The sequence below is a fragment of the Chiloscyllium plagiosum genome, chromosome 27 (genome assembly GCF_004010195.1).
Source record: "Chiloscyllium plagiosum isolate BGI_BamShark_2017 chromosome 27, ASM401019v2, whole genome shotgun sequence".
NCBI classification, from domain to species: Eukaryota; Metazoa; Chordata; class Chondrichthyes; order Orectolobiformes; family Hemiscylliidae; genus Chiloscyllium; species Chiloscyllium plagiosum.
This window is the reverse complement of record NC_057736.1, coordinates 34,713,986-34,739,788: the sequence shown is the minus strand read 5'-3', so window position 1 is coordinate 34,739,788 and position 25,803 is coordinate 34,713,986. Positions and strand designations below refer to the sequence as shown.

At 41.8% G+C, this 25,803-nt stretch overlaps 1 protein-coding gene across 2 annotated transcripts in view; it reads left to right on the top strand.

Annotated features, from left to right (window-relative positions):
* The window catches only part of angpt2b (angiopoietin 2b), a 247,463-nt gene that overhangs the window by 104,913 nt on the left and 116,747 nt on the right, over positions 1–25,803 (top strand). For both annotated transcript variants that reach the window (XM_043717869.1, XM_043717870.1), the window contains 3 exons: positions 3,655–3,810; positions 12,985–13,106; positions 21,081–21,313. In XM_043717869.1, coding sequence (XP_043573804.1) covers positions 3,655–3,810; positions 12,985–13,106; positions 21,081–21,313 — 511 coding nt within the window. The remainder of the gene's footprint in view (positions 1–3,654; positions 3,811–12,984; positions 13,107–21,080; positions 21,314–25,803) is intronic.

Below are 25,803 nucleotides of genomic sequence, written 5' to 3'. Positions count from 1 at the left end.
GTTTTCTTGAAACAAGAAAGTATAAACATTTGTAACCAACAGATATTGCTCCAGCAGGTCTGGGAGCATCTGTGGAGAGGAATCAGAGTTAACATTATGGATCAATAACCCTTCCTCAGGACTCCTAGCCACAGGGGGTCACAGTCCCCTTTGTTTTGACTTGCCTCTCTAGTTTTGATAAGTTACTATTTGAATTTCCCTTGACACCTTCAGGGGCAATATTTCCTTCAAGGCAACCATTAGATTTACATCTGTAGTCACCTTTGGCAGTAGGTCCTCTTTGTTTTAAAAAAAAGAGTCAAGGTGCCCATGACAGCTTTGGGACTCTGATCCTCATCTTGACATTAAATATTGGTCGATAGTGTAACCCCCGACATGGTCTGAAGCGAAGGGATAATGAAGGGAAATGAAGGTGAAATTGATTACATATTTCAATCACTGCCAAAAACAAGATGACTAGTTATATACAAGTTTCCATGACAACTCTTCTTATTTGGAACAATTGAGCGACCCAACTGAACAGCTATAAAGTTCATAAATAGTACTGAAGAATTCAGAAACAAGGTGCAGAATTTTCCACTATCCCATGCTATGATATTTCTTGGTTCACTCCAACTCTTGTCATCGAATTGTTTTCTCAGCTTTGTTTGTGAAACGTTGTGAAAGCAGATACATTCAGACCACACTATGGGTATACTTTCACCAGATGGACAACTACATTTCAAGAAGGTGGTTCTCCATCACTCACTCAAGGGCAATTAGGGTTGCAATGCTAGCCTAGCTGATGACACTAGCACCCGTGAAAACATAGATTAAAAACATAACAAAAAATGAATATTCCTTACGGCGAGTCATTCTGGTGTCTATAATCAACGTTTCTTCTTTACGCTCAATGCCCAGAGGCCATTATGTATGTTGCAACTCAAATGTAGTGTAGGTCAGACACTACTCCATCAGTAATGGCTAAGGAACATTCTTTCAAAACTATCCCAAAAGAACAAATTCTACGACATCATTATCTTCCCCCAAAGTAGTCCTCAGATCTCATTTGAATGAGACTGCTCATTAGCAAAGAATTATGGAATGAACTGCCCACATCCGTCACATCAGGAAGGGGGATTCTTTCAACTTTGTTCAGAGTGCCTGAACTCTAAGAGAGACTTTCATTCCATGGGCAGAGTTTGGATCCAACTCCTATGCCGCTCTCACCCCACCATATTCCTGTCATATCAGAACAATTTTAAACACCTGAGTGCATGCAAGAAATGAAAAAATTCTGTGTATCAAATAGGCTGATGTATATAACCATTTTGTGCAGCAGCAATATAAAAAGTTATAGGGTTGATAATTTATGTTGCATTGACATGATATCATAGCTGGATAGTTTGCGGAGTGTGAAGAAGCAGGAAGAACATACTCTACAAACTGTGGTATATTAAAAGGAGAATAGAGACTCAAAATTCAGAACTCTTCGTCAACCTGATAAACAGACCTGATAAACTTAAGAGTTGCCAAGTCAACAAATATATGTTAATCAGCCAACTCTTGTTACTTGATTGTCTGACATTTCTTGTGCAATTCCTGATTCTTATACTTCATCAGACCCCAAACACGCCACAATATTTCAAGTGCCAAGGCAGGCTTGCATCTTGTCATCGGAACAACTCCATTCCCAATTGGTCTTTTTATTGCCAACTTACCCCAAGCTGCGCAGCTTGGAGGACAATTGACTTCCTGTTTACAGGACAAGACATTTTCACTCAGTAAGTTCAGAATTCCTTCACATTGTGTGCATGTTATAAACAGATTTGGATGAATATGAAAAATGTTCTTAATAGCTATCAATTTTGCCAAATAAACAGACCAAAGTAATTTATTTACTGGTTTCAAAATCCCTTTATAAACTCTCCTAACATCTGGCTGACTCTTAAACAGGTTGTAGTGGTGAAAGTGGTGTCCATCAAAAACATAAAGCAGACTCGTGGTGAACTGGCAGCCTGTTTTATCTTTGTCCTGTGTCTGATTTTGTTTCCTTGTAGTGAAATAGAGCTGGGTGCTCTCCAAAATGGGCTATCAATTCCTATGAATTTTAGAAATTAAGTTTCTCGAGGGACACATAAAAAAGTATCTGCTGTTCCACTGATTGTACTCTCATTCCCATCAATGGTTTCCAACAGCTTCATCTTATTTCCCTCTCTTACACTGAGAATATCTGAAATGCCATAGTGGAAATGCTGCCATGTCAACTGGAAGTAAAGCAAAGCACAGCAAATTATCATTGTTATGAAGTTTTTAATGGAAAATAGTCAATAAAATTATTTAATTAATTAGATGTCTGATTATTGAGCTTGAAACGCAAAATAAAATGTGCACTCATTGTCTTAAAGTAAAATGTTCAAATTAAAATCAAACTAATGGTGTAAGAAATAGAAATTATTTACATAATACAGGGAAGGAACTTCCAACAGAAATACTCCCTGTCCACTGTTGTAAATTCAGTACAAGACAGTAACATCATGAACAAGCAGAGCATGCTGCCATTATGGCAGGGCATTGGAAGATCCTTTAGGAATTAAGGGACAACATTCTGCCTCAGTACTCCACTAACTACTCCACGGTGGCTCAGTGATTAGCACTGCTGCTTCACAGCACCAGGGACCCGGGCACGATTCCTGCCTCGGGTGACTGCCTCTGTGGAGTTTGCATAACCTCCCCGTGTCTGCATGGGTTTCCTCTGGGTGCTCCAGTTTCCTCCCACAATCCAAAGATGTGCAGGCCAGGTGAATTGTCCATGCTAAATTGCCCATAGCATTAGGTACATTACTTAGATGTAAATCTTATGTAGGGGAATGGGTCTTGGTGGGTTGTTTTTTGGAGGGTCGGTGTGGACCTGTTGGGCCGAAGGGCCTGTTTCCATACTGTGGGGTATCTAATCTAACTCATTATTAGTTCATCAGAACTCTGTAGAAATAACAAAAAACGCTGCATGCATGCGCCTATCCTGTGGATTATGGGCTCTCTTCTATGAAGGTGCAGCAATTGATTTGGAGAACTGCCCATGGAAATTCATTCCTCAGTTCTTTGTAAGAAATGCGAATGTTGGGATTCCTGTTTTGAAACAGCTTTGACATCAATGCCGTCTCTTTGAAAGAGGCCTCAAAGGTGAAAATCCCTCATCAAAATAAGAGCATCTGATAATGTGACTCTTACTTGGAAAGAAGAAAGCTCTGCCAGTCCTAAATCCTTCTTAGATATCTACACTCCTACAGCTGCATAAGATCTAACCTCTGGAATTACCTCCTTAACTGTCTGAACCTCCTTGATCTCCTTAATGCTTTAACTTGCACCATAAAGCCTATCTCTGAGCAAAGGTTTAGTTATCGGGCCTAACATTGCCTTATAGGGCACGGTAGCAAACTCTGATTGATAATGTTCCAGTGAAAAGCCAGCGATCTTTTTTGTGCATTAAAAATGGCATATAAAATCATACTGGTGATGCTGTAGACTTTCTCTTCAGCACCAGTAGACCCAATAAACTTCTCAAAATGATTTTTTTTCTATTGCATTGCAACTTGAAAGTTGGATGCATTTTTCTTTTAATATACTGAGTTGCCACACAGCGCCTATAAACTGGTTTATATCATTTCATTGCAGCTTGAAAATTATATTCAGGACAGCGTGAAGACTGAGATAGTGGAGATCCAGCGAAATGCGGTACAGAACCAGACTGCAGCCATGTTGGAAATAGGAACTAATCTCCTGACTCAAACTGCAGAACAAACTCGCAAGCTCACTGATGTGGAAACACAGGTAATCCATTCACTTATCCAAGTAGCATTAATGAGATACAGTCACCTTCTCGCAATAATCTGTTTTTCAAAGCTAATTGCCTGGCAAACATTCACGTATTTTTTGCAAAAGAGTTAGCTGAATTTGGAGAAAGAACAAATTATTCCCTAACTTGAATTGGAGCAGGTTTTTAGCCCAGTTTGGATTTTGCTGCTGTTCTTGCATTGAATCTGCAGCTGTTTTGAACATAGGTATCTTTATTTGAAGTCTCCCAACCAAAGCATCCATTGCAAGATGCCCAGATCTAGGTTATAAAATGGAAAAGATTTGCATTGCAGATCTCATTACAGCATATTCCTTCCTGCAATTACTCCTTGTGTAACACACACTGACTACTATTTATTTTGAGTGAAAGACTGTTCATTTTCTATTGCCTCCAGTTCACACAACAATTTATTTAATGTGAAACATACTCCAAGTGAATATTTACCTTCTGTGTAACACCATTAATTTGCTGAGTTCTGCACTTCTGACTGCCATTTATCTTTTCAGGAAACTCCCATTTACTTTCCATGTTACGTACTCACAGCTAATTATAGTCGTCCGTTAGATTAATGGTTTTTCTGCTTTTCATTTTTGCATATGTTAAAGAATCTTCGGGTTACACAATCTGAAACCTCCTCAGAACCGTGTCTTTCTAAACGATCATGGAGTGAAGTATGTTATTATGTATAGAGGCCCCATACATGGCACTGCCAAAGAAAAATGGGTCACAATTACATTTGTTTACACTCAAGGAATTCTGTTTAATTTTTATCTGCGTCGGATAGATCAATGCTGAAAGATGTTGGTTCAATTAATATCGGGAAATAAGAGAAATGTATCAAAATGATTCTATGGACAAAGTGTAAGTTTTATCTGAAATGAAACACACTAACTTGAGAGAATCTGGTTGATAGAGGAGAACCCATTGAGAGTGGGGAGTAGACTGGGAATCTTAGGCTGGCATAGCACTACAAGAAGCAGGAGCAAAAGTTCAAAGGGCTTTAAGGGGCACAAGAAAGGGCATTCCACCTGCTTTTATCCTTCAGTAAATACCACTGAAACAAAGAAAATAAATGTTAAGATTATATGTTGCATACTTCCAGCTAATTATAGTCATTGGTTATGGAGTCCAATTGTTCCTAACCTATTTGCTGTATATTTGCCTACAAGGCAGCTTTAACTATATTGCATTGGCTGAAGTAAATTCAGGTCATAAAATGCAGAATCAACAGTAAATTCTTCCATCATCAGATGAATGTAAAACTTTTCTATGCAAAATTAGATGGGGAAAAGTGGCACTTAGGCCACAGTAGCAAATGGGAGTTCTGATAACGGACACTGCAGTGTCACCCATCATAAAGAATGTAAGCAGTTATTGGTCTTGACATTGTCAGGGATGGGTCCTCAGAGATCAAAGTTAGGAAACCTGAGAATCCAGGAAGTATAATCCCACAAACCACATTACTGTTATGATAGGATAATCTCTGGGAAGTAAGTGTGATTGACAATTCAGGCAGCATGGTGGCTCAGTGGTTTGCACTGCTGCCTTACAGTGTCAGGAACCCAGGTTTAATTCCAGTCTTGGGTGACTGCCTTGGGTGCCCTTGTGGAGTTTACACATCCTCCCTGTGTCTGCTTGGTTTTCTCCGGATGCTACGGTTTCCTCCCACAGTCAAAGATCTGCAGGTTAGAACATAAAATATAGAAAAGTACAGCACAGAATAGGCCCTTTGGCCCATGATGTTGTGCCAAGCTTTAGTCCTAACATTAAATATAGTAACTTAACCCACGTACCCCTCAACTCACTGCTATCCATGTGCATGTCTTGCAGTTGCTTAAATGTCCCCAATGACTCTGCTTCCACCACCATAGCTGCAACGCATTCCATACATTCACAACTCTCTGCGTAAAGAACCTACTTCTGATGTCTCCTTTATACCTTCCTCCTAATATCTTCAAACTATGACTCCTCGTACCAGTCAATCCTGCCCTGGGGAAATGTCTCTGGCTATTGACACTATCTATTCCACTCATTATTTTATACACCTTGATCGGGTCTCCTCTCTTCCTCTTTCTCTCCAGAGAGAAAAGTCCGAGCTTATTTAACCTTTCCTCATAACGCAAGCCATCCAGTCCAGGCAGCATCATGCTAAACCTTCTTTGCACCCTCTCCAAAGCCTCTGTATCTTTCCTATTGTAGGGCAACCAGAACTGGACATAATATTCCAAGTGTGGTCTCACCAGGAACTTGTAGAGCTGCAGCAAAACCTTGTGGCTCTTAAACCCGATCCTCCTGTTAATGAAAGCCAAAACACCATATGCTTTCTTAACAACCCTATCCTCTTGGGTGGCAACTTTGAGGGATCTATGTACTTGCACACCCAGATCACTCTGTTCCTCCACACTGCCAAGAATCCTGTCTTTAATCCTATATTCAACATTCAAGTTCAACCTTCCAAAATGCATCACTTTGCATTTATGCAGGTTGAACTCCATCTGCCATTTCTCAGCTCAGCTTTGCATCCTGTCTATGTCACACTGCAGCCTGCAGTAGCCCTCTATATTATCAGCGACACCTCCAACCTTTGTGTCATCTGCAAATTTACTAACCCACCTCTCAACCTCCTCATCCAAGTCATTTATAAAAACTAAAAAGAGCAGAGACCCAAGAATAGAGCCCTGCAGGACCCCACTCAACACTGACCTCCAGGCAGAATACTTTCCATCTACAACTACTCTCTGCCTTCTGTCAGCCAGCGAATTCTGAATCTAAACAGTCAAATCTCCCTGTATCCCACACCTCCTGACTTTATGAATGAACCTATCATGGGGAACCTTATCAAATACCTTGCTGAAGTCCACATACATCACATCGACTGCTCGACTGTCATCGACCTGTCTTGACACATCCTCAAAGAACTCAATAAGATTTGTGAGGCATAACCTGCCGCTCACAAAGCCATGCTGACAGCCTTTTATCACACTATGCTTTGCCAAATAGTCATAAATCCTATCCCTCAGAATTCTTTCCAAAACCTTGCTGACTACAGACGTAAGACTGACTGGTCTGTAATTGCCAGGGATTTCCCTATTACCCTTCTTTAAAAGAGGAACAACATTTGCCTCCTTCAAATGCTACAGTATGACTCCTGTGGAGAGTGAGGAGGCAAATATCCTCATCAGTGGCTTAGCAACCTCCTTTCTCACTTCCCGGAGCAGCCTAGGATAAATCTGGTCTGGCCCTGGAGACATATCAATCTTAATGTTTTCCAAAATTTCTAGCACATCAACTTCATCAACCTTGATCTGGTCAAGACTATATCCCAGCTCCTCTAAGTTTTCATTTACAACAAGTTCCCTTTCCTTGGTGAAAACTGAAGCAAAAAACTCATTTAGGGTTTCCCCTATCTGCTCAGACTCCATGCACAAGTTCCCTCCACTATCCCTGATCGGCCCTACCTTCTCCCTGATCAGGTTAGGTGGTTTGGCCATGATAAATAGCCCACAGAGCCAAGCGATGTGTAGGTTTGGTAGATTAGTCATGGGAAATGCAGAGTTACAAGGATAGGGTAGTACGGATGAGTCTGAGTGTGATGCTGTTTGGAAAGTGTGGCTTTACAAGCTGACTGTGTAGCAACTTAACGGTGGATATAATCCCCAATTTAGATGGAAGGGGGATTCAATTTAGGAGTCAGGGGTTGTGTCCAATCGCAGGTTAAGTGTTAGTGACCAGAATGAAACATTCCTGCTCCAGATAGCCCAAAATAAGACATTTACCTTCTCAACAAAACAGCTCTCACCTCACTTGAGCTGCCAGGTTAGTGGTGAGGAGAGGTCAGTGAAAAAAGTTCCAGAAGACTCTCTGAATGTCCAGCAAGTTCATGGGCTCAGTCTTACAGTTGAAACAGAATTTAGAGGCTGTTTCAATACTATCGTCAATAAATCGATCAGCCAAATCGATCAGACTGTGGCTTTGGCATACTGCACGTCACCAAGAAACACTTGGGTTACTGTGGAAAGAAGTACATTTCTATGCACGTTGTTTTCTGGAGCTATGGATAGTGATTGTGGAGGCTCGAATCTTTTTCTATCACTTGGCTGACCATCTGTCCCATTGTTACTGCCTGTCCTTGGCTGATCATCTGGCCCATCCTTAATGCCTGTCCTTGGCTGCTCATCTGTCCCATTGTTACTGCCTGTCCTTGGCTGCTCATCTGTCCCATTGTTACTGCCTGTCCTTGGCTGAACATCTGTCCCATTGTTACTGCCTGTCCTTGGCTGACCATCTGTCACATTGTTACTGCCTGTCCTTGGCTGCTTATCTGTCCCATTGTTACTGCCTGTCCTTAGCTGAACAGCTGTCCCATTGTTACTACCTGTCCTTGGCTGACCACCTGTCCCATTGTTATTGCCTGTCCTTGACTGATCATCTGTCCCATCCTGAATGCCTGTCCTTGGCTGCTCATCTGCCCCATTGTTACTGCCTGTTCTTGGTTGCTTATCTGTCCCATTATTACTGCCTGTCCTTGGCTGATCATCTGTCCCATCCTGAATGCCTGTCCTTGGCTGCTCATCTGTCCCATTGTTACTGCCTGTCCTTGACTGATCATCTGTCCCATTGTTACTGTCTGTCCTTGGCTGATCATCTGACCTATTGTTACTGCCTGTCCTTGGCTGATCCTCTGTCCCATCCTTAATGACTGTCCTTGGCTGACCATCCGTCCCATTGTTACTGCCTGTCCTTGGCTGATCATCTGTCCCATCCTTAATGCCTGTCCTTGGCTGACCATCTGGACCATTGTTATTGCCTGTCCTTGACTGATCATCTGCCCCATTGTTACTGTCTGTCCTTGGCTGATCATCTGTCCTATTGTTACTGCCTGTCCTTGGCTGATCATCTGTCCCATTGTTACTGCTGTCCTTGGCTGACCATCTGTCCCATCCTTAATGCCTGTCCTTGGCTGACCATCTGTCCCATTGTTACTGCCTATCCTTGGCTGATCATCTGTCCCATTGTTACTGCTGTCCTTGGCTGACCATCTGTCCCATCCTTAATGCCTGTCCTTGGCTGACCATCTGTCCCATTGTTACTGCCTGTCCTTGGCTGACCATCTGTCCCATTGTTACTGCCTGTCCTTGGCTGATCATTTGTCCCATTGTTACTGCCTCTCCTTGGCTGATCCTCTGTCCCATTGTTACTGCCTGTCCTTGGCTGACCATCTGTCCCATCGTTACTGCCTGTCCTTTGCTGACCATCTGGACCATCTGTCCCATTGTTACTGCCTATCCTTGGCTGACTATCTGTCCTATTGTTACTGCCTGTCCTTGGCTGATCAGCTGTCCCATTGTTACTGCCTGTCCTTGGCTGATCATCTGTCCCATTGTTACTGCCTGTCCTTGGCTGATCATCTGTAGTATCCTTAATGCCTGTCCTTGGCTGATTATCTATCCCATTGTTGCTGCCTGTTCTTGGCTGACCATCTGTCCCATTGTTACTGCCTGTCCTTGGCTGATCATCTGTCCCATTGTTACTGCCTGTCCTTGGTTTGTGCGAGAAGGAGTTACAGTTTGATTCTAAATCTGGTTGGTCATCAAGTGCACGGTGGTACTTGAACCCTGAGGTACTGACTCAGAAGCAGGATCGTTACCCACAGCATTATAGGCCTCCCTTCCCCAACCCCCACCCACCTCGCTATTGTCATATCTATAACTGAAGTTAATAAGATGCTCCTTGCTGCATTATAATGGTGCATTAGAATGTCCAATCCATTTCATGGGGTTGCATTGGCTGCATCTTCTCTGGCTTCCGATGTCCCATTTACAAAATGACTGAGTTGAGTTTGGGTTTGAGATTTTCACATTTTTTTTACATCTGATCTAAACCCAAACTAACCCCTTTGGGAACGAAGATTGAACACATTTTTCTTTTAATGCAGTCTCACAATTGTGAGACAAAATCCAGAAATAAAACCTAGGTCCATGACAGCTGCAAACATTAGCTAAATTCTTCAAATGCCCAGAATAGCAACATTTGAATTTCAATTGCTGCAGGGCATTGGGATCCTGGAGAAATTCTAGTGCCTGCACAAGCTTTGGGATTACCCAGGAAGTTTAAACTTTGAATTAGGTTGATTTTCACTGCTTTGAACCCTCTGCAAAAATCTCCAGAATTAACCTCAGCATCAGAGACTGGCCCAGATATGCAGAACTCACATGGATACTACTCAGAGAATGTTAGGTTGCTTGATACTTGTTCTAATTTAGTAATTAGGTAGCACAGGGGAGGCAGCAGCCCAGTGCTATTACCATTGGCCTGTTAATCCAGAAACCTGGTAATGTTCTGGGGACCTGGATTTGAATCCAATAAAAGTCTGGAATTAAGACTCTAATGATAATTGTTATGACACGGTGGCAAGCCCTTCTGCTAATTAAACCAAGCACACAGAAAAGCTCACCCTGCCTCGTAATCTGTTAAAGTATGAGTGACAGAGAACTGCCCAAAATAACAGCTTTATTCTTTAACTGCAAAAGAGAACATTAAACAACTATTTACAACTGTAAGCCTCCTTTCCCTTAAAGGTTTGTTATCTACCTCCCACTCAATAACAATATACTAATCCAATAAAGCCCCTGTTAAATTTACAGCAAATCAATTTTCAAAGCCAGACAGTGGTGTCGATCTTCCTCTGTTCGTGGACTCCCTGGTTCGTCTTTGGTCTTCTGCTGCAAAGATGTTCCATATGGAAAAGGTACCTTTTAGAGTGAGGGTTTACAGACAGTCTGCCGATGGCAGAAGGTGCTCTTTTTCTCACTAATATGTTAAGACATTTTGAGATCAAGGAAGAAGTGGTGTTGGATTTCTTGAAGAGCATTAGCGTGGATAAGTCCTCAGGGCCCAATGGTATCTACCCCATATTATTGAGAGAGACAAGAGAGGAGATTTCTGGGGCCTTGATCAAGATCTTTTCATTCTCACTCGACACTGGAGAGGTCCTGGAATGTTGCTCCCCTGTTCAGGAAGGGAAATAGAGATAATCCTGGAAACTATAGACCACTGAATCTCACATTGATGGTTGGGAAGCTGTTGAAGAGAATTCTTAGGGATAGGATTCACACACATTTGGAAAAGCATGGCCTAATCATGGAAAATCAGTATGGCTTTGCGCAAGGCAGGTCGTGTCTTACTAACTTAATTGAATTTTTCGAGGAGTTGACGAAGGTGATCGATAAGGGTAGAGCAGTGCAAGTTGTCTACATGGATTACAGTAAGGCTTTTGAAAAGGTTCCTCAATTTAGGCTCATTCAGAAACTCAAGATGCATGGGATCCATAGTGACTTGGCTACTTGGATTCAGAATTGGCTTGCCCATAGAATACAGGTAGCGGTGGAAGGTTGTTTTTCAGGTAGGAGGTCCGTGACCAGTGGTGTTCCTCAGTGATCATACTGGGACCCCAGCCATTTGTGAGATCTGTAAATGACTCGGGTGAAAATGTAGAGGGGTGTGTTAGTAAATTTGCAGACAATACAAAGATTGGTTGAGTTGTGGATACTGTAGAAGGTTGTCAAAGGATACAGTGGGATATAGATCACACACAGATATTGGTGGAGAAATGGCAGATGGAGTTTAATCCGAGTGAGTGGGAGATGCTGCTCTTTGGGAAATCAAATGTTAAGGAAAAATATACAGTTAATAGCAGGACCCTGAACAGCATTGATGTACAGAGAGATCTTGGAGCAGCATGGTGGCTCAGTGGTTAGCAGTGCTGCTTCACAATGCAGGCACCTGGGTTCAATTCCAACCTCGGGCGACTGTGCGGAGTTTGCACATTCTTTCCATGTCCACATGGGTTTCCTCTGGGTGCTCTGGTTTCCTCCCACAGTCTGTAGATGTGCAGGTTGGGTGAATTGGACGTGCTAAATTACCCATAGTGTTAGATGCATTAGTCAGGGGTAAATATAGGGTCGGGGAATGGGTCTGGGTGTGTAACTCTTCAGAGAGTCGGTGTGGACATATTGGGCCAAATGGCCAGTTTCCATACTGTAGGGAATCTAATCTGATCTAATCTTAGGTGCACTAATCAGGGGAAATGCAATGTAATAGGATAGGGGAATGGGTTGGGGTGGGTTGCTCTTCGGAGGATTGGTGTGGACTTGTTGGGCCTAATGGACTGTTTCTGCACTGTAGGCATTCTGTGATGAAGTCTATAGCTCCTTGAAAGTGGCCACTCAAGTAGATAAGGTGGTGAAAAAGGTATATGGCATGCATTAGTTGGGAAATTCAGAACACGAGTCAGGATGTCACATTGCAGCTTAGTTAGGCTGCACTTAGAGTATTATGTTCAATTCTAGTTGCCACCATACAGGAAGGATGTGGAGGCTTTGGAGAGTATGCAGAAGAGGTTTACTAGGATGCTGCCTGGAGTAAAGGGTATAAGCAAAAAGGAAAGGCTAGAAAAACCCAAGTTGTTTTCTCTGGAGCAGCTGAGGCTGAGGGGAGACGTGGTAGAAATCTGTAAAATTATGAGATGCAGAGATAGGGTTGGCGGTCAGAATCCTATTCCCAGAGTTGGAAGATCAGATACGAGGGGCCATGCATTTAAGGTAAGAGAGGGAAAGTTCAAAGGAGATGTGAGGGGCAAATTTTTAACACAGAGTGGTTGCGTGTGGAATGCACGACAGGGCTGGTGATGGAGGCAGATACAATAGGGGTTTTGAAGGGACTTTTAGATAAGCTCATAATAGACAAAGAATGGAAGGACTGAGAGTGTGATGCTGGAAAAGCCCTTCATCAGGCTCTGGCCAGAAACATCGATTCTCCTGCTCCTCAGATGCAGCCTGACCTGCTGTGCTTTCCAGCAACACACTCTCGATTCTGATCTCCAGCATCTGCAGTCCTCACTGTCTCCAATGAATGGAGGGATATGGATCAAGGACAGGCAGAAGGGAATGGTTTAAGTTGGTGTCATGTTCCGTTACAACATCATGTGCTATACTTTTCCATGTCCTAAAGTAAAATAAGAATTTGTCTATATTCAGCATTTATGGCAGGTTTCCAGGTTAAACTGCTTGACAACTCAAAGTTTAGCAAGTGCTGGCTCCAATGCTAACTGTTCCTTTCCATTATCGAGAATAACTTGACTTATTTTTAAGGTTTTGAATCAAACATCACGGCTTGAAATCCAGCTGCTGGAGAATTCGCTTTCAACAAACAAACTGGAGAAACAAATCATGGTGCAGACACAGGAAATTACCAAACTCCATGAAAAGAACAGGTGCGTTTCAATGCAGCTGGTATTGTCACTGAAGCTGCTAAAGACTCAAACTGTGAGACAAGTTGAAACATCCTGTTGAAATGGGCAGATGTAAAGAGCTCCCGAATGTATTCATCAGAGCTCAGTGCTACCTATGATTCCAAAATCAAACAGAACTTGTGGCGCTGTTAAAGCTTACTGGGATTGCATGCTGGAAATGAAGTCTCACTAATCCCAGACTCATTGCAAAAGATAAAGGTTTTATGGAGGTACACAGAAATCCTCATTTTATCTGTCCTTTAAACACAGATTGGCAGGAAGAGTGGATTAGGTTTCTACACTTAGAAGCACCATTTGTTATTACAAAACAAAAGATTCTAATGACAGGTAGACACTTATAAATTGTCCACAGATAATTTTACTCATTAAAAACTCAAAACACCCCCCTACACTGCGACTCCCCTACACAAACGTTTGTTCTTTCTTAGAAAATAGATGACAGGTTTAGATAGAGGATCTGGATTCATGAAGGGTTAGAGTATCAAAGGGCCTGTTCCTGTGCTGTAATTTTCTTTGTTTTTGCTCTTCGTTCTGGACAGACATATAAACAGACATGAAAAAAACACCCAATGTTTGATGGATGGAGAGAAAGACTGGGGAGGCAGGTCAATGGTCCCTTTCACTGAAATGATACTTTTTGGTCATTACGACTTGGTGCTCATCAACCTTCCATCTCCAGGTCCTTATAATCGCTTGTAGGAGTCACAGGGAGTCACACTAAGAAAGGCTTGAGGGTTTAATGCCTCAGCTTAAAGCAATTGATGGAGGGAAACAAAGGTGTATTTTTATTGTAGAGAGAAAGACAACTCCTTCTTTGTCAATGGTCTGATGATTACAAACATTCATACCCACAAGCCTTTCAGCTACTTGAGACCCAATTACATGATTGTTGGCGGGAAGAATTGTCACATCATCTGGTCACCGTTCCCCAATCAGCTATTTGTTCTCAGTTGAATCTATGTTCACTTCTAGCACTTGATTCCAGCTCATCTGCAATTAGACTTATCCCAACTGCTTGAAGAAACAACACTGTAAACGAAACAGACAATGAGTGTCAGGAAACTTGTTCTTAAAAAGTGCAGCCACAGTCCTTGGTTATTAAAATAGTACATTCCCTATTTTAGGCCACAGTGAAAAATACAGAGAAGTAGAAATATTCACAATACAGTGAGACAGGCTGAGTGACAAATGCACAATGTCTGAAAGGTAGTGCCAACTGCTCTCCAACCCCAGTTCCACCTCAGACCCATAACAATGATAAGACTTATCAGTCCACCCAGTGGAGTCCGTTCCATGCCGTTACAGAAGATTCTATCACAACAGTGGGGAAACATAAATGTGAGACCTCCTCTCCCCAACATCGCTGAATGCTTGGTTCGTTGTAACTTTCAAGACTGAGATCAATAATGTTTTGTTTGATATTGTATAAAGCAGAAGAATTAAAGAACAGTAAATGATGTTGAGGAGTAGGTATAGATAGGATAGATCAAGTGAATCCTTAGCGTATAAAGGCAATAGGAGTATACTTAAGATGGAAATCAGAACGGCAGAAAGGGGATATGTGATAGCTTTGGTAAATAGAGTTAAGGAGCATCCAAAGAGTTTTTACAAATACATTAAGGACAAAAGGGTAACTAGGGAGAGAATAGGGCCCCTCAAAGATCAGCAAGGCCGCCTTTGTGCGAAGCCGCAGGAGCTGGGGGACATACTAGACAGGTATTTTGCATCTGTGTTTACTGTGGAAAAGGACATGGAAGATATAGAATATAGGGAAATAAATGGTGACATCTTGAAAAATGTCCATATTACAGAGAAGGAACTGTTGGATGTCTTGAAACACATAAAAGTGGATAAATCCTCTGAACCTGATCAGGTGTATTAGAGAACTCTGTGGGAAACTAGGGAAGTGATTGCTGGGCCCCTTGCAGAGATATTTGTATCATTGATAGTCACAGGTGAGGTGCCGGAAGACTGGAGGTTGGCTAACGTGATGCCAATGTTTAAGAAGGGTGGTAAGGACAAGCCAGGGAACTATAGATCAGTGAGCCTGATATCGGTGGTGGGCAAGTTGTTGGAGGGAATCCTGAGGGACCCGATGTACATGTATTTGGAAAGGCAACGACTGATTATTGATAGTCAACATGGCTTTGTGCATGGGAAATCATATCTCACTGAGTGATTGAGTTTTTTGAAGAAGTGACAAAGAGGATTGATGAGGGCAGAGTGGTAGAAATGATTTGTATGGACTTCAGTAAAGTGTTCGGCAAGGTTCCCCATGGGAAACTGGTTAGCAAGGTTAGATCTCATGGAATACAGGAAGAACTAGCCAGTTGGATACAGAACTAGCTCAAAGGTAGAAGACAGAGGGTGGTGGTGGAGGGTTGTTTTTCAGACTGGAGCCCTGTGGTCAGTGGAGTGCCACAAGGATCGGTGCTAGATCCACTACTTTTTGTCATTTACATTAATGATTTGGATGTGAGCATAAGAGGTATAGTTCGTAGGTTTGCCAATAACATCAAAATTGGAGGTGTTGTGGAAAGTGAAGAAGCTTATCTCAGATTACAACAGGATCTTGATCAGATGGGCCAATGGGCTGCGATGCAGCAGATGGAGTTTAATTTAGGTAAATGTGAGGTGCTGCATTTTGGGAAAGCAAATCTTAGCAGGACTTAGACACTTAATAGTAACATCCTAGGGAGTGTTACTGAACAAAGAGACCTTGGAGTGCAGGTTCATAGGTCTTTGAAAGTAGAGTCACAGGTAGATAGGATAGTGCAGAAGGCATTTGGTAAGCTTTCCTTTATTTGTCAGAGTATTGAGTACAGGATTTGTGAGGTATAGGACAGTGGTTAGGCCTCTTTTAGAATATTGCATGCAATTCTGCTCCCCTTCCTATTGGAACAATGTTGTGAAACTTGAAAGGGTTCAGAAAAAAATTACAAGGATGTTGCCAGGGTTGGAGGTTTTGAGCTATTGGAAGAGGTTGAATAGGCTGGGACTGTTTTCCCTGGTGCATCGGAGGCTGAGGGGTGACCTTATAGAGGTTTATAAAATCATGAAGGACATGGTTAGGGTAAATAGACAAGATCTATTCCCTGCGATGAGGGAGTCCAGAACTAGAGTGCATAGGTTTAGAGTGAGAGAGGAAAGACATAAAAGAGAACTAAAGGGCAACTTTTTCACACAGAGAGTGGTACATGGATGGAATGGGCTGCCAGAGGAAGTGGTGGAGGCTGGTACAGTTGCAACATTTAAAAGGCATCAGGATGAGTATATGAATTAGAAGGGTTTGGAGGGATATGGGCTGGGTGCTGGCTAGATTGGGTTAGGATAGCTGGTCAGCATGGACTGAAGGGTCTATTACCGTGCTGTACATCTCTATGACTCTATGACTCTAATTGATTGAACTTTCTCATGAAATGACAGAAGAGACATGATGGCTGAATGGCCTGCACCTGTTCCCATATTCCTATCCCAATCATGATTTATATATCCTTCCGATGCAACAGAATCTGTTCATGGCTGGCTGATTATTTAAGAAGCCTTTGCCTTTCCAAAAGAGAAAACATTGTTCAGAGCAGTTCACTGTGTCAAGAACTGTGACTCTTGAAGTATTTTAATTCAAGAAATAAATGATGGATTCATCTCACTGCTCTAGACCCCATATACAACCATAATATTTCTGAGAATTCTTAGTGACTGCTTCAAGTGCTTCACTGAATTGATAATTAAAGTGTTTGGAGTATATGCGACTTGACTGCACGAAATAAGTGCATGAGAAATTGGTTGATTCAGTACTTGCTTCAGCCTGGGTTGCATGATTCTAGTGTCTCTTTGAAATGAACTTATTGTAATGAAAAACTGCTGATTTTTTTTGTTTGCTCCTTGAGACCTCCTTTGTTTAAATGATGATTGCATATTCATTTTACAAAGAAAAACACCAGTAGGAAGTTATTGCTCTGCAGCTGGATAACATCGTTTAGATGGCAGTGATAAACTGTCTTGTTTTCTTTTCTGTGGTTTTGCAAACACTGACGTCTACTTCCTGGACAACATGCTTGTAACTCTGCACAACACAAGCACAGGGTATGCTCTCTCCTTCGTCATTCAGTCAAGTCAAAATTCACCTCATCTTAAATTAGGTGATCTCTTGTTCTAGACTTAACGTGGCTTTGAAATCTCATATGTCGTGGGGGGTGAGATGGAAACTAGCATGCATTGAAAATCGCCTTGCTAGAGGGATTACTGCACCCCAATACCTCCACAGCACAAGGCAATTTCCTAAAGGCATGGGGTGAGGCAGATATTGAGTGATTGGAATGTGACAAGGGAGCTGGGCACAAATGCTTGCCTCTTGTGCTTACAATTAAACTTGCAACAACAAGCCTGGGAGGAGCAGTTCAAATTTTCAATTGATAGGCAAGTGAAACATGTAGTGCCTGGGATGTGACAATGTGCAACTGTCATAGGTACAGAAGCGAGTTGTGGTGTTGAATAGGTACATAGATCAGCTTGTTTCTGACTTGGAGAATGCTGCTAAGCTTCTTAACCAGTGGCACAGATTTGTCATCACCAATAGTGAGCAGGTTTTATTTGTGAACATTGAATAGTGCGATCCTGAGAGTCTCATGAACCTGCTGGCATCATTTGGAAAGGTCGCTAAGGGAAATCCTTGTGAATGAATGAATGAATGAATTAATTAGTTAATTAATTAGTAATGGCTGAACGAGATGAAATGGGATTGGTTTACTCTGACATCAGACAGAGTAGTACAGAGAGACATTAGCAGATGCAAGCTTCCTGCTGAGTCGGAGAAACATGGAAATAGGTGAGGGATTGCAAAGGGAAGAAGGTGTTACTGAGACCTTCCTGCATGTTTTACCCACAAGTCAGCAATCTGCAGATGAACAGATGCTATTTGAGACAACGCCTATTCAGGAAGCTTATCCTGGACATGTATGTTTTGATCTAGAATAAACTGATGCCTCATAATTCCCATGGCAATTCATGACTCACAGTGGTGAAGATCACCCTGAATTACTATTTAGGTTGATCCAGGGATCAGCTGGAGACCTGAATGCCATTGTGCTTTCAGCAACTCTTCAGGGCATCAGGGAAGTTATGGATGCCTTTTCCAGAGGGCAGGAATTAGATCCATTTTAGGATGGGTGAGTGCAAGTGCAGAGATCTCTGGACTTATTCACTATTCATCGATTTCCTCATGTCCAGTGTCATAATTAATTGTCCCCAAATACCCTAACACACATAGTCATAACCCCAGATCATAAACCTGGATCAGTAGTGATCTGACTGAACTTGAATTGCAACATTGTTTTTTTCTAAAGAAAAGGGGCATACACCCAACAGTTGGTGTCAGCAATAAATTAGCTAGCAGCTGAGAGAGAGAGTGAGAGAGTGTATGAGAGAGAGAGAGAGAGACTGGAACTTCATACCTGATGACACGTCAGAGAAGCTTCATAGGGAGAAAATGAACTACAAATTGAAGTTATAATCTCCTGGGTTATCTCAGGCTGTGCACATGATAGTAACAGTGGACAGTAGTTTGGCTGAGAGACATTTTTATGTTTCCTCCCTGCAAGAATACGCAGAGACAGGAGTTAAACTTGAGCTTCAACCCTGGTCTGTGTGTGTTAGTTGCCTAGTGTGTGATGTCCTCATATGTGTACAATAGTATCGTGCTTTGAGAATTACAGCACTGAGATTAGCCATTTGAAGAGCCCTGTGTAGCCGGTAAAGAGCAAGGAAAAGAATATCTCTCACTCTGAGCACTGACAGTCAGCCACTTCTGGAAGGATTCACAGCTGAAAGGATTTCTATCAACCTACAAAGTGAAGAAACATAAAATTAACTATTTAACTACCAACATTCACACTACTGGTAACCTCTACTGCAGTGGCCACAATGTTCAGATACTTGCTTTGCATTAACAAATCAGAGACTGCTCTGTGTTTCCTTAACCTTTATCCTGACAATTCACCTCATATTTCCAGTTGTTCATGTAACTGGGCCTTGTTTGCTATTGCCTATCCTTAATTGACCTTGAGAAGGCATTGTCTTCTTGAGCTGCTGCAGTCTTTGGGATGTAAGTTTTTCCGCAGTATTTTAAGGAAGGGAATTCCTGCCTATTGAACCAGCAATAATGAATGGTATAGTTCAACCTCAAGATAGTATGTGATTTGGAGAGGAGCTTGCAGGTTCATCTATTCTCTTCATTCCTGTTGGTGGTGCAGATTTGGAAGATGCTGTTAACGTAACTTTGGTGATTTGCGGTGAAGCAATGAATGGATGGTACACCTCAGTTATGATTCCGTGTGTCAGTGGTACCTCCCTACTGACTCTTTGAAAGAATGTGAAAGTGGTGATGTAACACCTTCTTCCCTTTGCAATCCCTCACCTATTTCCATGTTTCTCCTACTCAGCAGGAAGCTTGCATCTGCTCAGTTCTTTAGTAGATGCCTTATCAGAACTAATCTCATAGATGAAACCAGTTGTATAGCCACTGCGAGAATCACACAAGAGACCTTCTTGCTCATCTGATGTAAATTGGGTTAGCAAATAATCCTATTCTTCACTGCCTCATATCTTGCCATCTCCCAAACCCTAACACAATGGTGCTTCCACAATTCTTAGTGCTGCCTCCTCCATCAATGTCAACTCAGATTTGTTGGAGCTGATGGGTTGTGTACAAATGGAGCTTGGGTTGGCCACAACTGGCTGGTTTTTCTGTAGACCAGTGACAAATGCCTTCTGCTTGCCAACAAAATATGATTGGTTCTCAGGTAGCTCAACAGCTGTGAACAAATAGTAAGATGTCTACAGATCCTCACCAGCTCAGGAGCTCTCTCTGCAGGAAAAGCTCCTTTAAGCCTGAAGAAAACCAGTTTATTTTTCCTTCAGTGATTGCTCAATTCCATGACTTTTAATTAATAAAACAGTGACATTTGCCATTGTGTGAATTAATCTTGCTTTACCTCTTGGAAATCATTGAAAATATCCAGAGAAAGGAAAGCTAAGGATCAGCATTCTGAGCAGCCCAAGAGCTATCTCAGCAGATCCTGTGAAAGGTGACTATTGAATAGCTTTCACAGTTTTCCTTCATCCAAAGCAGCTATTTTTTTTGTTCTGACTGTGTTTGTGTTTAAGTGGGAGTTTAGCAGGGCATTAAGGTTTTGAATAATGGGTTATATGCTAATGGTTCATAATTGTTTGCCTGTAGCTAACATCTAAATGTAAAAACTCATAATTTTTGTTAAACACAGAAATGTGGTCCATGCTTTTAGTCAAACTGGGTCCAAAAACCCAGCAAACTGGGGAATTCTGTGTACATTTTAAAATCTGTAACTGTTGTGGAAATTCTGCAAATAGTGTGGCTTGATCCCAACCCGCTTTCTCAGTGAGGCAAATGACTGACAACAATAAAATGCGTCATCAGGACCTGGAAATGACCCGGTTGTCAGACTCCTAACCCTGAATTGATCTGTTTCCTTTTTTATGATAAACATCTCACAGACCTGCCCGAGGACGTAACTTGCTTTTATAATTTTTAAGTCAATATGTTGAATCCACAACATAGAACACAAACTAATCTCAAATTTGCATGTACCATGATCAAAGTATTAAGAAAATCTGGTGCTGGGAGTGTGGAGGCTTTTAACCCTCAAGTTTGCAAATCATCTCAAAACTAGAAATCTTATACCATCCTGAAATGCACCTGTTGCCATGACTGCTGGCAAAATGTGACAAATAAAATTCTCGAATTTTGAACACTTCTAGGAATTATAAAAAATCTTTTCTCATGAATTATCGGTCTAACATCTGCATCCATCTCTCGCAGAATGCACCTGGACAATATACTAACCTTTATTCAATAAAAAGAAAGCACATTGATATTGAACGTGACATCTTGTCTTTCAGCTTTCTAGAGAAGAAAGTCTTGGAAATGGAAGGTAAACATGAAACTGAGCTTCAGTCAATAAAAGCAGAGAAGCTGGAGATGCAGGACCTGTTGGTGAAACAGAGTACACTTATCGGGCAGCTGGAGAAGCAGCTGAATGTAGCCACACAGAACAACAGTGTCCTACAGAGCCAGCAGCTTTTATTAATGGAGACTGTTCACAACCTGCTGAATATGGTTTCCCATGGCAACGGTTAGTGTAAAGATCATGCTGAAATTTCATGCCTGCTGACTGATATGGCGATGTCTTCTTGTGCCTAAGAACAGAATCATGGGGGGACATGAGTTGGTTTTCGCCACAATTTCTGATCCCCCTACTCTCATTACCTTTTACCCAAGCGAAATAAAGATTGAAGACTCCTTATGGGTCAAGACCTGTACTTTGTCTGATGTTCAGCTGGTCCAAAAGCCATTAGCTGAGCTGGATAAGGATTTTAGCTATACAGTGGGTTAAACCATGCTGATCATTCATACAATTCTAGCAAAGAGCCAGCAAAGTTACAGCAGGACATTTAGCCCATCTCTGCACTCTGACGAGACTGATTGCATGGCCAGATCTCAAGAAATTTAAAATAATGAAGAATGTTTAGCCTCCCCCTTGGGTGATCCATAGACAGGGTTGCTCTGCCATCATGGTTGAAGGCAACAGAGGACATATTACACTTAGAAAAAGCAAGGTAACAACATTGTATACAGGAACACTTCTGAGAAGTGAATAAGTAAGACAATACATTGTTCTATGACTTTCATATTTGATCAGGACTCATGTCCCAACACTGAAGATAGAATCCTTATGATGTGTGTTGATATATTCAATCAGAGACCAACAGGAAGAGACACTGAGATACTCTTCATAGAGTAAGAATTGATTAGTTTCCTGAAATAAACCTCTGTTGAGAGTAAGAAAGCAAACTCAAGAACATCTTGCTATTTCTGCATCTCCATTGCCCAAGTCTGGCAGGATCATCTCTGCAGACACTCTTCTTTGACAAATACTCTTGACAAGAACTCTAGAACTGTGACCTCCATACAGTGTTTGACCACATAACATTATATTTATCTCTACTGACTTCAATCCTTCTTTGAAACAGCTCAAAAAATTGGAAATATAAATAAAACTGACCAATTAATGAATTTTACTGGGGTATATCAAGGAATTTTACTTCTCCATGCCAATAATTAACAATAATGATTTCATACAAGTGAAAGCAAAATATTGCAGATGTTGGAATTCTGAACTGTTGTCAGAAAATGCTGGAAATACTCAGCAGGTTTGGCAGCATCTATGGAAAGAGAAACAAACATTCACTTTATAAGTTGTTTATGACTGTTTCAGAAAATATTCATTGTGTTTTCAATATCTCACAGACAGGTATTGTGCATCGTCCATGTAGGAGTGTGAAAGCCAATTATATGTCCTTTGAGAGCTTTGTCTCAGCAAAGATTATAGATTGAACTGAGACCTTCTTGAGCATTTGGATGGTAACTGTTCTGATGAAATTATTGCCTTGTTTGTGATTGCCTAATGAAAACTTGTCAAATACATAACGATAAGGCTCCCGAACCGATGATTTAAGTAAATTGTCCCATTTTCTTGTGTTAAGTATCAAGAAGATTTGAGTACATGAGTAATGGAGTACTACTTCAATTGTATAGAAGCTTGGTTGGACTACACCTGAAGTATTGTGCACAGTTTTGGTCTCCTTATCTCAGGAAAAATTATAGTCATAGAGGGCATCCACAAAGATTCAGAAGACTTGTTCCCAGAATGGTGGGATTGTTCTATGAAGAGAGATTGGGCAAACTGGGCCTGTTATAAAAATTAAGAAGTGATCTCATTGAACATCACAAAGTATATAAAGGGATAAACAGGATAGATGCAGGTAAGGGGTTTCACCTAGTTGGGGAAGTAACTCAAAATAAGGATGATGCCACATAGGTTTAAGATGAGGAGGTTTTATTTTTACTCAGACTGTTGTTAATGTTTGGAACAGATGGTTCCAGAAGCTCAGTCCTTGAGAATGTTTAAGCTAGAGATTGATAGTTTTCTGATTACCAGTGGTGTTTAAGATTATGTAGATGGTTTGAGTAAAAGGCATTGAAATGTACAATCCACCACAATCATATTGATGGCGGGACAGGCTTGATGGACTGAATGGGCCATTCTTGTGTTCCTAAGTAGCTTGATCAGTCCTGTTGCTTCTGATCAACTCTTCCAAAGTCAGTACTATAAAACATAAGACCATGAAACATAAGAACAGAAATTAGGCCATTCAGCCCATTGAGTCTGCTCTGCCATTCAATCATGGCTGATAAGTTTCTCAACCCCATCCTCCAGCATTCTCCCTGTAACCTGTGATCCCCTTCATACTCAATGACCTATATACCTCAGTCTTAAATATACTCAATGACCTGGCTTCAACAGCCTTCTGTGGCAATGAAATCCATAGATTTACCACTCTCTGGCTGAAGAAGTTTCTCCTTATCTCTATTCTAGAAGGTCTTCCCTTTACTCTAAGGCTGTGCCCTCAGGTACTAGTCTCTCCTACCGATGGAAACATCTTCCCAATCTCCACTCTGTCAAGGCCATTCAGTATTCTGTAGGCTTCAATTCGATTTCCCCTCATCCTCTAAACTCCATTGAATACAAACCCAGAGTCATCAAATATTCCTCATATATTAAGCTTTTCATTCCTGGACCATTCTCATGAACCTCCTATGAACCCACTCTAGGGCCAATATATTCTTCCTGAGATATGGGGCCCAAAACTGCATACACTATTCCAAATGTGGTCTGACCAGAACCTCAGAAGTATATCCCTTCTTTTATATTCAAGTCCTCTCTGCATTTGCTTTCTTAACTACTGACTAAATCTGCAAGTTTACCTTGACAGAATCCTGAACTAGAACTCCCAAGACTCTTTGCACTTCAGACATCTGAATTTTCTTCCCTTTTTGAAAAAAGTCCATGCCTCTATGCTTCCTAACAAAATGCATGACCTCACAATTTCCCACATTGTACTCCAACTGCCACTTCTTTGCCCACTCTCCTAACCTGTCCAAATCCTTCTGCAGCCTCCCCCCTCCTCAATACTACCTGTCCCTCTATCTATCTTTAGAAGAATACAGCGCAGCGCAGTACAGGCCCTTTGGCCCTCGATGTTGCGCCGATCCAAGCCCACCTAACCTATACTAACCCACTATCCTCCATATACCTATCCAATGCCCGCTTAAATGCCCACAAAGAGGGAGAGTCCACCACTGCTAACCTTACAGCCTGTTTTATACTGTATTTCAATGTCCTTCCTACCGAAGTGCATCACCTCACACTGCTCTGCATTAATCCTCATCTGCCATAAACCTGAAAACTACACCAATGTGTCACTGTCCTGTTGGAGTTCCACACTGTCCATCACAAACATTATAATTCTTCCAGGTTTAGTATCTGCATATTTTGAAATTGTCCTACAGTCACACACCACACAGAAATACCGATTCACTCACTATTGTGAGGAAGTGCACTATTCACACACTCCCTGAGGACAGACTTAAATACTGACACCCACCAGACAAAGCAAGTGAAATGCTGACAAGGTCACCCTGGAGCAAGAGAAATACCGACAGACATTCCATGTCTGTATTAGTTTCTGCGTATTAATGAGTTTCTCTAAATCTCTGTATCAGTGTGTGTGTGTATATCTGTGTGTGTCTGCGTGGGACGAGTCTGGCAGTCACTATGGTGCTTACAGTGATGTAATATCCACCTGACACGAGTTCTGAGGAAGGGTCACTCGACCTAAAACGTTAACTTTCATTTCTGTCCACAGATGCTGCCAGACCTGCTGAGCTTTATTTTGCTGTCAGTCTCTGCTCGTCTCCCCCCAGCACTGTACAGCTTGGAGTGGAGGGTAAAAATCATCAGAGATTCAGTTTACGAGGGACAGAGGGAGGGCAGCAGCTCACAGCATCATCAACAAACACACACACACACACACAAACACACAGACAGTCACAGGCACACAGACACACACACACTCAGAGAAATAGACACATAACATGTGCAGAGAGATAGATACACACAGAGGGGCACACAGATATACATATAAACGCACACAAATAGACAAGTGCGGACAGAAATGCGCAGATACATGCTTGGACATACAAACACACTTGGAGTCAGAGAGTTACACTGAGTGTTTGTAAACAGACCTATCGGCCCATACAGTCCATGCGGATGATAATCTCAATCTAAGCCAGTCCCACTTGCATGTGCTTGGATCATATTTTCCCAAACCTTCCCTTATACTTGCACTTAATCAAATGTCTTTTAAACGTTGTAACTTTACCCACACCCATCACTTCTCAGGACGTTCGTTCCATACACGAACCAAATGATGTGTAATCACAACGCACTTCATGGGCACTGATCAGGGGTACACGAGAACTCAGTGGGAAGCTTGGGAAGTAAGTGCTGGGAATCTTGATGACATGTACTTATCATCAACAGCCGAAGGAATAATGCAGGAAGACATGAGGCTGATTTACGTGGTGCCATTATTATACAAATTGGGATGGAAAAGGCAGGGAACAACAGACCGGTGAGCATGACATCGGTGGTGGGCAAGATGTTGGAGAGAATCCTGAGGGACAGGATGTACATGTATTTGGAAAGGCAAGGACTGA